Source organism: Megascapheus bottae, chromosome X (genome assembly GCF_031878675.1).
Source record: "Megascapheus bottae isolate mThoBot1 chromosome X, mThoBot2.hap1, whole genome shotgun sequence".
Taxonomy (NCBI): domain Eukaryota; kingdom Metazoa; phylum Chordata; class Mammalia; order Rodentia; family Geomyidae; genus Megascapheus; species Megascapheus bottae.
The window spans coordinates 29,669,903-29,684,328 of NC_143547.1; the positions used below are offsets into that span (position 1 = coordinate 29,669,903).

At 46.7% G+C, this 14,426-nt stretch overlaps 1 protein-coding gene across 2 annotated transcripts; it reads left to right on the top strand.

Moving 5' to 3' along the window:
• Positions 1-329: 329 nt before the first annotated feature.
• Positions 330-12,555, top strand: Ftsj1 (FtsJ RNA 2'-O-methyltransferase 1). Of its 2 annotated transcripts, none has more exons than XM_090326000.1 (12): positions 330-539; positions 2,305-2,502; positions 2,743-2,812; positions 2,920-3,010; positions 3,475-3,553; positions 5,280-5,332; positions 5,420-5,473; positions 5,566-5,668; positions 5,753-5,836; positions 7,478-7,581; positions 7,666-7,857; positions 10,632-12,555. In XM_090326000.1, exons 2-12 carry the CDS (start codon positions 2,382-2,384, stop codon positions 10,641-10,643), a joined length of 963 nt encoding a protein of 320 aa, XP_090182126.1. In that variant the 5' UTR covers positions 330-539; positions 2,305-2,381; the 3' UTR covers positions 10,644-12,555. The 2 variants fall into 2 exon arrangements, with proteins under 2 accessions (XP_090182126.1, XP_090182128.1); XM_090326002.1 differs by having other exon boundaries at positions 7,484-7,581.
• Positions 12,556-14,426: the final 1,871 nt, after the last annotated feature.

A 14,426-nucleotide genomic window follows, 5' to 3' on the forward strand; every position in this document is an offset into this window, starting at 1 on the left:
TTCACATTGTAGCCAGTGAGTTCTTTACGCTTCGCGCAGGAATAGGATGGACAGTTGCATCTTGGGAAATGTAGTCCATAGACTCCACGGCGGTCCAAAAAGGAATTGTAAATCAATCTTACACTCTTTTCTGTATGTTTGTCTCGAGATAAGGTCTCACTGTATAATCCCAGGATGATCTTGACCTCTCAATCTCAGAGTATTTGATTTTAGCCTTGGGACAAAAGAACAAAGGATTCCCTCTCGTGGGCATGACTATGTTCCCACCACGCTGTGCGTCCGTTCGGCTACCCGATGCATGCTGGGGACTGCGTTAAAGTGACGTAGATTTAGCTGCCCTGAATGGTGGGACTCACGTTTTAAGTTTGAGTCAGGACTTCCCCAGAACCTCGGTGTTCCACAATGAAAAGTTTCCCACGCTCCTTTGGGTCAACTAGGAACCCACGCTAAAGCCCCTTGTGGTTTACGATTTTGCCAAGGCTGGGGCTGCTGGCTGGCCAGTCCCCGTCTTCCTGCACCTTCCTGCTCCTAGAACTAAGGTAGGTTCCAGGCTCACGGAGTCTCAGGATTCCATCGAGAGTGGTGGAGACACTCGACATTCCCCTGTGCTTTCAATCCCCCACGTCGGCGCGAAATAGAGGGTGCTCCTTTCTCGGCAATTCCAACAACCGCGTGGTTCATCTGGGTGTGGAATCCAGCCCCAAAGCTTGTGTCCTACAGAGTACTGGAATGCAGGGTGAGCTGGAAGGGCTAGATCATGTAGTGAAGCTACGGCCCAAATTATCAATGAATCCGCCTTGAAAGGGGATCTAGTGTTTCCAAATCGTGTTGCGATCCTGGAGATAAGGAGAACAGGACCAGGGGTGTAGCCAGAGGGCTGTTAATGTAACATGTAGTGGGGGATGATCAGTGTAGGACTATAGTGTTCTTAGTTTGTTCTAGTTAAAATGTTCATGATGGTTGATGAGGTGGGTTCATTGATTGAAGTTTTAAAGTTGACAGCTACAAGTGGGTGCCGGTGGCTCATGCCTGGGAAAGGGGGGGAGGGCGGTAAAAGAAAACAGGTAAAAGCTACTACTTCCTAAGTAATGGGATCAGGTCAGTGAAAAGAGGGTGTAAGCTGGGAGCTGGTGCCTCATGCCTGACATCCTAGCTACTCAGAAAGCTGAGATCTGAGAATTGCGTTTCAAAGCCAGCCTCCCCCACCCCCCACGAAAGTCCCTGAGCCTCTTATCTCCAGTTACCACCAGAAAAACCGAAGTGGCACTGTGGCTCAAGTGCTACAGTGCTAGACCTTGAGCTGAAGAGCTCAGAGGCAGATCTAGGCCTAGAGTTCAAGCCCCACCCCCAACCAAAAAAAATTGACAGCTAGAGTAGATGGAGGTGGATTGGAATGTGTGGCCCTTGAGGATTGATGGAGATGGATATTCACTGCGTTAATGAAGAGTGATGAGCCACAGTGTTCATGGTGAAGCTATGGAGGGAATAGGGGATGGGGTGGGGGCAGTGATGAGCAGGGATGATTGTTGTGTGAGCATGTTCCATGAAGTTAATAGGCACCAAGTGAACAAGGGGAGGGTGTGGTCATCAAGTTGAGTGATCTTTGTGGCCCATGAGGGGAGTATGTAAAACTAATGTATGAGAATCAGGCAATAATGTGTTGTGTGTCCATGGAGAGGGCATCAGAGGCCAGCGATGTGATCTGTGAGTGGTCAGCTAGAGTGCCAAGCTAATGAGGGCTGATAAGGCAGTAATCAAGAGAATGTAATGGGAAAGTAACAGGCCATGGTTTTCCAGGCATTAATTGGAGTTAAGGATGTAATGATAAAGGAAATATTCAGGGATCTAGTCTTTTAAGGGATTAACAGATTGCAGAGTAGATAGATGTACTAAGAAGTGGAAGCGGGTAAAAAGCAAGGGATTAATGGGGGACTGAGAAAGCTCTATGAGTCTAGGGAAAATAGAAACAATTGCTGAGGTGGTCAGGAGGTGTTATTGGATATGAAGTGGTTGAGAGGGGTTGAGAAACACAGTAGAGTGTTGGTGATAGTGAAGACAGTTGAACAGGGTCAGTAATGGGTCATCAAGTAAATATTAGGTTTGTGGATTCTTCCGTGGGATCCAGGAGTAAGTGATGGGTGGGTGGGGATTGTGTGATGACTAATTATGCCTGAGAGCTTAGTTACAGGGTCTTTGGGGCTCTGTTGGGGTCAGTGCCTGGGCTTCAGTCTTCTAGGATATGTGTTGTCTTGTGGATCATGTGGACTCAAGTCAAGTGTGAATGGTTTTCTCTGCCTGGCACAGGTCACGTACTCCCCTGGGACTGAAGCTAAGCAGCATCAGCTGACAGCCAGCAAGTTGCTAGACCAACAGTACGTGAGATGGGACGAACATCGAAGGACAAGCGAGATGTCTACTACCGCTTAGCCAAGGAGAATGGCTGGCGGGCACGAAGTGCCTTCAAGCTGCTACAGCTTGATGAAGAATTTCAGCTCTTCAAAGGTACCTACCTTGGGGTGGGGTGGGGAGGCTCTGCAGAGCTCCCTGTGGTTGGCAGGCTGACTTGGAGGGTCTCTGGAGCAGGGAGAAGGTGGGAAGATAAGACAAAGGCCCCAGAGGAGATGGGCACTTGGGTAGTGGTTAGACAGGGTGATCCCCAGGGGCCAGGAGTGAACTTGGCAAGGTTCCCAAATTGGAGTTTTAGGAACTGCTGACCAGTACGCTTTCATTGTGTGTGCCCAGGAGTGACACGGGCAGTTGACCTATGTGCAGCCCCTGGCAGCTGGAGCCAGGTACTGAGCCGGAAAATTGGGTAAGTATAGGAAGTCCAAGAGAGTGGAACAGAGGAAGGGCTAGGGTTTACAAAAACAACAACAACAACAACAACAACTGGGTTGAAATGAAGCAACTTGTTCATAGGAGCCAGGGATCTGGCCAAGTGGTGGCTGTGGACTTGCAAGCTATGGCTCCTCTATCGGGTGTGATACAGATCCAAGGGGACATCACTCAGGTGAGAATATGGCAGAGGGTACTGGGATACATCCTGAATGCCATGAAAAAGGGCAAGAGAAACTAGTCTATAGAGTCAGAATGGAGTTGGGGCTGGAAATATGGCTTAGCAGTAGAGTGCTTGCCTAGCATGTATGAAGCCCTGGGTTCAATTCCTCAGTACCACATACACAGAAAAGGCCAGAACTAGTGTTGCGGCTCAAGTGATAGAGAGCTAGCCTTGAGCAAAAGAAGCTCAAGGACAGTGCCTAGGCCGTGAGTCCAAGCCCCGGACAGGCAAAAACAAAACAAAAGAAACCAAAAAATGATGATGAAGATAAATCCTCAGAGATAGAAAATGATGTTAGGTAGATAAAACCTGAGAATTTGGCTGACCCAGAGGCTGTGGGATCACAGCCATGAGCAACTGGGGCCTCCGGGCAGCACTGAGGCTCCTGGGTCCACTTGTCCTCCCTCTTTCCACAGCTTTCTACCGCCAAGGAGATTATCCAGCACTTTGAGGGCTGCCCTGCTGACCTAGTGGTGTGCGATGGGGCTCCTGATGGTAAGTGGGGTCAGGAAAAATCATGGAATAGGGAAGCAGGGTGTGTCTATTGGGATTTAAAATAAAATGGACAGGAAAGGCTTCACTGACTTCACAACAGAGAACGAAAGGAGGGGAGAAAGTGAGCCATATGTGTTTGCAGGTAGAGTGATCCGTATAACATTCCAGCCTGTGCAGACGTTCTGCGGCAGGTGTTATATATGAGAAGCAGCAAGGAGATCAGCGTGGTTGGGATAAACAATGGGATAGTAGGGAAGCAGTGAATTCAGTAGGGATGTTGCCTTTCTCACTGAGATGAGAATTCGGAGAAAACCATGAGGAAGTTGTGGACAAGGAAGGGCTTCCTGGCTCAGGTTGTGACAGGACCCTTCAGGCTGTTTGGGTACTGTGAGGAACAAAGGAAGCAGCTACCCTGGGGAGGAAGTGCCCAGTCAGTAGCCCAGAGGACAGGAGGGTCACGTCAGGGGACCTTTGGCAATTGGAGCCCCAGAATTTGCCAGTGACTGAAGTGTGGATGTGAGGAAGATTTTTCTTTGTAGGGAAAGGAAGTGTGAAAGAGAACTGAAGGCTTTGGCCTGGTAAGGGAAAAAATAGGATGAGCCAGAAGTGGCACTGTGGCTCCAAGTGGTAGAGTATTGGCTTTGAGCAAAAGAAGCTCAAGAATAATACCCAGGCCTAGAGTTCAAGCCAAAAAAAACCCAAAAAACAGCTGGGAGAGGGCCGGGGGTTTGGCCGAGTGGTAGAGTGTTTGCCTAGCATGCACGAAGACCCGGGCTCGGGTCCTCGATACCACATATGTAGAAAAAAGCCGGAAGTGGTGCTGAGGCTCAAGCGGTAGAGCTCTAGCCTTGAGAAAGTCTAAGGATAGTGCTCAGGCCCTGAGGTCAAACCCGGGACTGGCAAAAAAAAATAACTGGGAATCTGCCTTAGTGTTAGAGTGCTTGCCTAGCATGCATGAAGTACTGGGTTAAATTCCTCAATAGCACATAAACAAACAAACGAAAAAAGCCGGAAGTGGTGCTTTGTCTGAAGTGGTAGAGTGCTAGTGTTGAGCAAAAGAAGTTCAGGAAAAGTGCCCAGACCCCGAGTTCAAACCCCTGGACTGGCAGGTAAAAAAGAAAAACCAATAACCCCCCCCCCCAAAAAAAATAGGCACTGATGGCTCACTCCTGTAATCCTAGCTACCCAGGAAGCTAAAATCTGAGGATCACAGTTTGCAAGAAAGTCCATGAGACTTATTTCCAATTAACCGCCAAAAAACTGGAAGTGACGCTGTGGCTCAAAGTGGTAGAGCACTAGTCTTGAGTGAAAAAGCTCAGGGACAGCTCTCAGGCCCTGAGTTTAAGCCTCATGACCAAGAGAGAGAGAGAGAAACAGAGGGAGGTGTGGAGAGAGATCAAAGGAACAGGTTTGGGAAGGGAAACTGGGAGTTTTCAATTTGTTTGTGGACAAGTGAAGTCTAGTCAGTGAAGCAGCCTCAGAGCAGCCATCTGGCTGGAGTTTGAATGGTAATGCTGCTTCTGTGGGGATGGGAGGGTAGTTGTGAAAATGTAAATAGCTTCCTAATCCTGGGGCCTGGAACTCAGGCTACATAGGTTGGCAGAACTTGATTTGTATGTAGACCCCTTGCAGACACAGAAGTTGAGACATGATGATTTTAGCTTTCGATCTCTGATAGAATATGCCTAGAAGCCAAGGGCTTCTAACACTGTTCTTCTTACCACAGTCACCGGGCTCCATGATGTTGATGAATACATGCAGGCCCAACTCCTCCTAGCCGTGAGTAACCCCAGCCACCCCTGCCCAGCTTTAACCCCCCTCTTGGCCACTTCCAGCATTGCTTAAACCTTCTGTCCCTACACACAGGCGCTCAATATCGCTACACATGTTTTGAAGCCAGGTGGCTGCTTTGTGGCCAAGGTAGGTCTTGTGTAGGGAGACCTTGGTAGACCACAGAGAGAAGTCCTTACACTGGCCTCACCCTTCCATCTGGGTCTCCTCCCACCCTGCAGATATTCCGAGGCCGGGATGTGACACTGCTCTATAGCCAGCTGCGGATCTTCTTCGGTAGCGTGCTCTGTGCTAAGCCCAGGAGCAGCCGGAACTCGAGCATCGGTCCGTGAGCTGGGCCTGGCAACAAGGAGGTTCTTGAGACTAGGCATTCCCCTCTCCGCTCACTCCTTTGTTTCCCTCCTTCAGAGGCCTTTGCTGTCTGTAAGGGTTATGACCCTCCTGAGGGCTTCGTGGCAGACTTGGCCAAACCCTTGCTGGACCATGCATACGGTGAGAGCTAGTGCCCAGGGGCCTGGCCCTGGGGGAGGGGGGTGTCCCCCATATCGTGCAACTTGTGTTTTGTGAGGATCCTCAGCCTCCACCAGCCTCACACCACCCCCCTCACCCCACCTTCCCCAGGATCATTTGTACCAAAGGAAGTTTTAACTGCCTAGTGGTAACTCTGGGTCCTGATGAAAATTCTACATCAGCAGGCCCCTGAGTCTTGCTCCAGAGAAGAATTCCATCTGCTTAAGGAAATTCTTCTTTTTTTTTTGCCAGTCCTGAGCTTGAGCTCAGGGCCTGAGCACTGTTCTTCGGCTTTTCTCAAGGCTAGCACTCTGCCACTTGAGCCACAGCACCACTTCCAGCCTTTTTCTATGTATGTGGTACTGAAGAATCGAACCTGGGTCTTCATGCATGCTAGGCAGGCACTCTACCACTAGGCAAAACTCCCGGCCCTGGAAATTCTTCTTTTTTTTAAGTTGCTAGTCCTGGGGCTTGAACTCATGGCTTGAGCACTGTCCCTGATCTTCTTTTGCTCAAGACTAGCACTCTGTATTTGAGCCACAGTGCCACTTCTGCTTTTTCTGTTAATTTGGGTACTGAGGAATTGAGCCCAAGGTTTCATGCATGCTAAGCAAGCACTCTATCACTCAAGGAAATTCTTACCTTAGGAAGATCATCAGTCATTCTCCCAAGTAGAAATGGCCCCTGTAATGAACATTTGTTCCCTGGAGGTCTGTAGCCTCACCCCTGAGATCCTGCTTGGGCAAGACAAGATCTTGGCAGGTGCACACAGATGCAGTGCAAAGCAAAACGAGCTGGAGCTGGTGGCTGACACCTGGAATCCTAGCTACTCAGGAGGCTGAGATCTGAAGATCATAGTTCAAAGCCAGCCTGGGCACTAAAGTCAGTGAGATTCTAATGTCGAATTAACCACCAGAAAACTGGAAGTGGCATTTTGGCTCAAGTGGTAGAGCACTAACTTTGTGCTGAACAGGGACAGCATGCAGGCCCAAAGTTCAAGTCCCATGACCAACATAAGAAAAAAAAAGCAGGGCCGAGAGTTTTGCCTAGTGGTAGAGAGCTTGCCTAGCATGCACGAAGACCCTGGTTCAAATCCTCGGTAGCACATACATAGAAAGAAGCTGGAAGTAGTGCTGAGGCTCAAGTGGTAGAGCTCTAGCCTTGAGAAAGTCCAAGGACCGTGCTCAGGCCCTGAGTTCAAGCCCAGGACTGGCAAAAAAAAAAAGAAAAAAAAGCGGAACAGAGCTGGGAACATAGCCTGCCTAGCATGCACAAAGCCCTGGATTCGATTCCCTAGAACCACATACACAGAAAAAGGCGGAAGTGGTGCTGTGGCTCAAGTGGCAGAGTGCTAGCCTTGAGCTAAAAGTGTCCAGGGGCAGTGCCCAGACCCTGAGTTCAAGCCCCAGGACTGAAAAAAAAATGAAAAAAGAAAAGAACAGAGGTCAATATCTTACAGGCAGTAGTCAGGGGGTCCCTGAACAAGTCATAGAAATTAAAGGATGGAGTTGTTACCAAAGGGATAAGAAAGTGGTTAGTGGCAGGGTTGGGGGGATTGGGGGATTTCACACCATGGCCTGAGTCATAAGCAGCCTTCTCAGTCTCCTTTCTGCTTTTCCTAAGATTCAGACTTCAACCAGTTGAATGGTCCCACCCGCTTCATTGTGCCATTTGTGACCTGCGGGGACCTGAGTGCCTATGACTCAGACTGCAGTTACTCCCTGAATGTGAGTGCGTAGCCAGCAGAAGGTGGGTGGGGAAGACTATGGTTCTCAGGTCCTCACCATCTACCTGTTCCTGTGTCCCTGCAGCTCAAGAATGGCTCCAAATACGAGTACACTCCACCCACACAGCCCCCCATTTCACCTCCATACCAGGAGGCCTGCATATTGAAGAAGAAGGGACGGCTGGCCAAGGAGGTCCATACCCAGGACAGTGCTGTCACCAAAGCAGATCCTTCACCTCAGCCTGTCCCTTACCACCACACAATCCTGGCTCCCAAGGTCTGGAAATGGGGCTCTGACCCTAAACTGACTACTACTCAGTGTGTCTCCTTTCATGACTCAAAGGGTCTTTGCCTCCTTCTTTCATGCTCCCTAATAACTAAAAATCAGTAGGTCGCCAGGTGTATTGTGGCTTATACCTGTAATCCTAGCTACTCAAGAAGCTGAGATCAGAGAATCACAGTTCAAAGCCAGCCTGGGCACAAAAGCCTGTGAGACTCTTATCTCCAATTAACCACCAGAAAACCAGAAGTGGCGCTGTGGCTCAAGGGGTAGCGTGGTAGCCTTGAGCTGAAGAGCTCAGGGACAGCGCTCAGGCCATGACCCACAAAAAAATAAAAGAAAAAGAAATATAAGCATTTGTCACCATGCTTAGCTTTAATTTTTTTTTCAGGGCTGGAACTCAGGACCTGGGTGCTGTCCCTAAGCTCTTTTGCTCGAGGCTAGCACTCTCCTACAGGTTGTTGTTTTTTGTTTTTTTTTGTCAGTCCTGGGCTTGAGCTCAGGGCCTGAGCACTGTCCTTGGACTTTCTCAAGGCTAGCGCTCTACCACTTGAGCCTCAGCACCACTTCTAGCTTTTTTCTATGTATGTGGTACCGAGGAATCGAATCCGGGTCTTCGTGCATGCTAGGCAAGCACTCAACCACTAGGCCAGACTCCCGGCCCCTCTACCTCAGGTTTTTATGTGGTTAATAGGAGATAAGAGTCTCATGGAGACTTTTCTGCCCAGCCTAACTTTGAACCATGATACTCAGGTCTCAGCATCCTGAGTAGCTAGTATTATAGGAAGGAGCCACCTGTTCCTGGCTTGCCTTTTAATCTATGTGTTTGAATAAGAAAGAGTTCAGGCCGGGAGTCTGGCCTAGTGGTAGAGTGCTTGCCTAACACGCACGAAGACCCGGGTTTGATTCCTCAGTACCACGTACATAGCAAAAAGCCGGAAGTGGTGCTGAGGCTCAAGTGGTAGAGTGCTAGCCTTGAGAAAGTCCAAGGACAGTGCTCAAGCCTTGAGGCCAAGCCCAGGACTGGCAAAAAAAAAAAAGAAAGAAAGCATTCAGTAAAATTCCATGTTTTGGGGTATTCATTTTAGGGTATATATTTTGAGATGACAGTGATACTATATTGTTCAACCTGATTTTGAAGTCCTGGTCCCAAGCAATCCACCCAACTCAACTTCTCAATAGCTGGGACTGCAGGGAGCTGCTCCTATACCAGCTAAATTTCAGCTTTTGGCTGAGACTTATAGAAAGCACTTGTCTGTGTGAGCAAGGCTTTGGATTCACTGCTTAGTCCCACAAAATAAATTTTACTTTTTTGGTTTTGTCAGTCATGGGGCTGGAATTCTGGGCCTGGGTGCTGTCCCTGAGCTCTTCAGCCCAAGGCTACTGCCCCACAGTGCCACTGCTGGTTTTCTACTGTTTAATTGGAGATGAGAGTCTCATGGTCTTTAGTGCCTGGGCTGGCTTTGAATCATAATCCTCAGATCTCAGCCTCCTGGGTAACTCAAATTACAGGTGAGAGCCACCATGCCTGGCTAAATTTTACCTTTGAAATATTATGCCAACTGATTTCAGTTAGGAGCCTGGCATGGTGGTCATTCCTAGAATCAAGAATCGAGGCCAGGCTGGATTACACAATGTGACCCTGTGTCAAGAACAAAGTCAGGGAGCATTTATCAGCCATCCTTTGTATGCTGAGAACTATTTCAAGCATTTTATTTTCTTTGTATATTTTTGCCAGTCCTGGGCTTGAGTTCAGCGCCTGAGCACTGTCCTTGGACTTTCTCAAGACTAGAGCTCTACCACTTGAGCCTCAGCACCACTTCCAGCTTTTTTTCTATGTATGTGTACTGAGGAATCGAACCCAGATCTTCGTGCATGCTAGGCAAGCACTCTACCACTAGGCCAAACTCCCAGCCCCTTTCAAGCATTTTCTTATGTATATTGAGGCATTCAGTATATCTGAGAGCCAGACTATGTGCCCAGAATTCTTCTAGATTTGGAGATAGACAAGGGAATAAAGTTAGAGAGACTTCATTTAAACAAATAAACCAAGCACGGTGATATGCATATATGGTACCAGCTACTCAGGAGCCCATAGGTAGGTGGATTTAGGGTCTAAGGTCAGTCTCAGACAAAACCACATGACCTTACCTGAAAAATAAAAGCATTAGAGATGTGATTGAAGTGGTAGAGTCCCTGCCTTGCACGAAAGAAGCCCTGAGTTCAAGCCACAGTAGTACAGTAAATTACTTAAGTAAAAAAGGTTGGCCAGGCACTGGTAGGTCACGCCTGTAACCCTAGTTATTCAGGAGGCTGAGATCTGAGGATTATGATTCAAAACTGGCCTTTGCAGGCAAGTCCATGAGACTCATATCCAGTTAACCACCAGAAAACTGGAAATGAAGCTGTGACACAAAGTGGTAGATTGCTAGCCTTAAGTGAAAGTGTTCAGGGATAGCACTCAGGCCCTGAGTTTAGGCCCCACAACCAGCAATAAATTTGACAAGTAAATAGAGTTATAATGGTACCTCCTTGAGGTAATGTTTAAGCAGAGGGAGCAAATCCATGTATTTATCTAGAGGAATAGCCTTCCAGAAAGAGAACACAGAAAAGTTACAAAGGTAGAAATTGTGCCTACTATGGTAGAAAAAATAGTGGTCAGATGCTAGTGACTTACACCTAGCTACTCAAGAAGCAGAGAGCTGAGGATCCGCTTTAATGTCAGCCCAGGTAAACAAATCAGTAAACTTATCTCTTATCTGTGTTCACAGGAACTAGCATAGACTGATGTGGAAGAACAAATAAGAAGTAGCTGACAAGCTGGCCCTGCTGGTGGCTACGCCTGTAATTCTAGCTACTCAGAATTAAGACCTGGAGGATGAAAGTTTGAAGCCAGCCCAGGCAGAAAAGTCCAAGAGACTCCATCTCCAATTAGCCAGCAAAAAGCCTGAACTGAAGCTGGATACCAGTGGCTCACACCTATAATCCTAGCTACTGAAGAAGCTGGGATCTAAGGATCAAGATTCACAACCAACCCAGACAGATAAAGCTCCCAAACTCTTATTTCCAATTAATCAGCAAAATGCTTGAACTGGAGGCATGGCTCAAGTGGTAGAGTGCCAGCTGGGAATGAAAAGCATAGCTACTTGTATGTATATAATGAATATATATACTTTATATACATATAGTATATGTCTGAAATCTTGGCACTCAGGAATATGAGACCAAAGGATTGAAGGAGCCAAACTGAGTTAAAAGCAACAGAGAAACAGGGCTGGAAGTGCAGTTCATTGGCGAGATAGTCTCAGGCCTGTTTGAGGCCCTGTATCCATTTCCTGCACCACATTTAAAAAAAATTAAAACAATAGGAATGAATCACTGTGGGAAAGGTATTTAAAATCTTTATAATGTCTTTTATTAAGGACTTGGCTTTGAAATCAGATTCATGCTTGCTAGGCAGGTGTTCTGCAACTTGAGCCATGCCCCTAGCCCTATAGTAGTCTTAATATTAGAAAAATCCTATAAGAGCCAGGCATGATTGCATATGCCTTTAATTCTAACCCTCAAATGTCTGAAGAAAGAGAATCGCAAGTTTGGGGGCCAGCCTGGGCTATTGTCTCAGAAAGCCCAGGGTAGGGGAAAAGGTGGGGAGGGTCCTGCAGGGCTGGGTTAGAACCCAGTAGTCAGGGCCCTGAGTTGAATACTCAGCACTGGAGAAGGGTCGTATAAATAAGGCGACCAAAAACAAAACCATGACAATGGCCAGTGAATGAATGAAAAGCTGCTTATGAAAATGCAAGCTAACACTGAAAAAGATAGATAACTGGCAGATTATGCAATAACTACAACTTTGATTCATACTGCTCAGAACATTGAATGGTACAGCCAGTAGGAAAATTTACCTACTCAAGCTGCATGTATACCATCTTTACTCCTAAAACATGAGTACTCCAAATGTTCATGGAAGCAATATTTATATTACCCCACCCCCCAGACCCTGATCTATTCGCAGCAATGAGAGTGAACATTCTACAGTGTACAAACTCCTGCTTTCTACTTAATAAGCGGAACTTACATTTTTATGCATTTTCTTTGTTTTGTTTTTTGAGACAGGTTCTCATTCTATAGCCCAAGTTGGCTTCAAAGGTAGAATCCTCTCAGATACTGGAAATTTAGGCACAAGCTGCCACCTGGGCTATGTTATAATGTATTTTGAAGCTGGGTTAAGGAACAGATGTATAAGTACCTTGTATTATAGCATAGTAGTGTCATATAACCTACATAGAGCATCTCATAAACTGTATTATTTAAATATAATTTAGAGCTGGGTATTGGTAGCTTATACTGTAATCCTAACTACTCAGAAGGCTGAGATCTGAGGATCATGGATCCATGGAAGGAAAGTCTGAGACTTCAGTAAATCACAGAAAAAGCTGGGAGTGGTACTATAGTTCAAAAGGTAAAGTGCTAGCCTTGAGCAAAGAGAGCTCAGGGACAACACCCAGGCCGACTTTAAGCCCTGGACCAGCAAAAATAAATAAAATTGTTTTTAAACTATCTTTAATTGTTTCCATTTAACCAACCAGCTCATGAATACAATATATCTTGATCATTGTCATCTCTTTCAATTTGCCTACCCATCTGTCCCCTTACTCATCATAATTTTGTAGAATATACATTAGATTCTTGACTGCATGCTCCTCCTCTTCTCTTCATTTGTCCACCCCTTGAAATATATGGTTATTTTTCTGCCTTACTGGGGATTGAACTCAGGGTTTGGGCACTGTCCCTGAGCTGCTTCTGCTCAAAGGCCAGCATTCTGGCCACAGTATAACTTTGGGCTTTTCTGTTTATGTGGTTCTAAGGAATCAAACCCAGGGCTTCATGCATGCAAGGCAAGCACTCTACCATTAGGCCACATTCCCAATCCCTTGGCTTTTTTATTCTGGCACTCTGCCACTTGAGCCTTTACTTTCAGGTTTTTGCTGGTTAAGTGGAGGTAAGTGTCACAGGGAGGAACCGGGAGTTTGGCCTAGTGGTAGAGTGCCTGCCTAGCATGCACAAAGACCTGGGTTCAATTCCTCGGTACCACATACATTTAAAAAAGGAAATAGCAGGGTGTGGTGGCTCATGCCTGTAATCCTAGATACTCAGGAGGCTGAGATCTGAGGATCGAGGTTCAAAGCCAGCCCAGGCACTAAAGAACATGAGACTCTTATCTCTAATTAATCACTAGAAAATGGGAAGTGGCACTGTGGCTCAAGGGGCAAGGTGGTAGCCTTGAGCTGAAGAGCTCAGAGACAACACCCAGGCCCAGAATTCAAGGCTCATGACCCACAAAGAAAAAAAAGCTGAAAGTGGTGCTGAAATAGTCACATGGAGTGTTGGGCACCAGTGGCTCACACCTGTAATCCTAGGTACTTAGGAGGCTGAGATCTGAGGATCGCAGTTCAAAGCCAGCCAGGGCACAAAAGTCGATGAGAATCTTATCTCCAATTAACCACCATAAAACCAGAAGTGGTGCTGTGGCTCAAGGGTTAGGGTGGTAGCCTTGAGCTGAAGACAACTCAGGGACAGCACCCAGGCTCAGAGTTCAAGCCCTATGGCCAACAACAACAATGGAAGAGTCACATGAACTCTTCTGCCTTGGCTGGCTTTTAAACCTTGATCCTCCTATCTCAACCTCCTGAGTAGCTTTGATTACATGTGTGAGCCAATGGCACTAGGTCTTAAAGACTTTTTTGAGGCAGAGTCCTTTGTGTAGCCCAGATTGTCTTTGGACTGTCAGTCCTGCCTCAGCTTCCTGTGTGCTGGAATTACAAGTGTACACTACCATATCAGGCTCCCATATATTTTAAATAATTTCCAATGACATACTTAATTCAATGTTAATGCTGTGTAAATATTATACTGTGTTTAGGGAATAATAAGAGAAAATGTATGTTCATTTTCAATACAGATGCAATTTTGATTCTGAATTTTTTTCGGGGTGCGTGGGGGTGTTGGTGGTGAAGCTTCAACTCCTGGATGCTATACCTGAGCTCTTCAGCTCAAAGCTAACATTGTACCATTTTGATCCACAGGGCCACTTCCGGTTTTCTGGTGGTTCACTGGACTCAAGGTCTTTCAGACCTGGGCTGGCTTTGAACTGCGATCCTCAGATCTAAGCCTTCTGGGTAGCTATTATTACAGGTGTGAGCCACCGGCTTGATTAGTAGCTGAGAGCCATTGCTAACCAGGCAGTGTTGGTAGATGACAGGTTGTACAGATAGGTGGGTGGGCATGTTTGCCCAAAGATATGTGCAACCCTGAGAGTGAGATTGTGTATATATACACAGTATGCTTCTGCTTGTATTTGTGTGCAGTTTCACAAAGCTTTGTGCATGTATGCATGGTACACATATATGCATTAACACTTTTTCTTGCAAGGGTACAGGTGTGATTATATGTACATGGGGCTTACCCAAATGCAAGTGTACATTCTCATGAAGAAATTAGTGTACAGATGCAATAAAGTGCTTGTACATTTGTGCATAAGCAATTGTGCATGTGAATGTGATTCTGTA

Bases quoted from the DNA above. Each gene is read 5' to 3' on its own strand.
- Ftsj1 (XM_090326000.1), top strand. From the start codon at position 2,382: ATGGGACGAACATCGAAGGACAAGCGAGATGTCTACTACCGCTTAGCC. The intron at 5,669-5,752 runs GTCCGTGAGCTG...TCCCTCCTTCAG, and splicing joins CAGCCGGAACTCGAGCATCG to AGGCCTTTGCTGTCTGTAAG. The intron at 7,582-7,665 runs GTGAGTGCGTAG...GTGTCCCTGCAG, and splicing joins ACTGCAGTTACTCCCTGAAT to CTCAAGAATGGCTCCAAATA.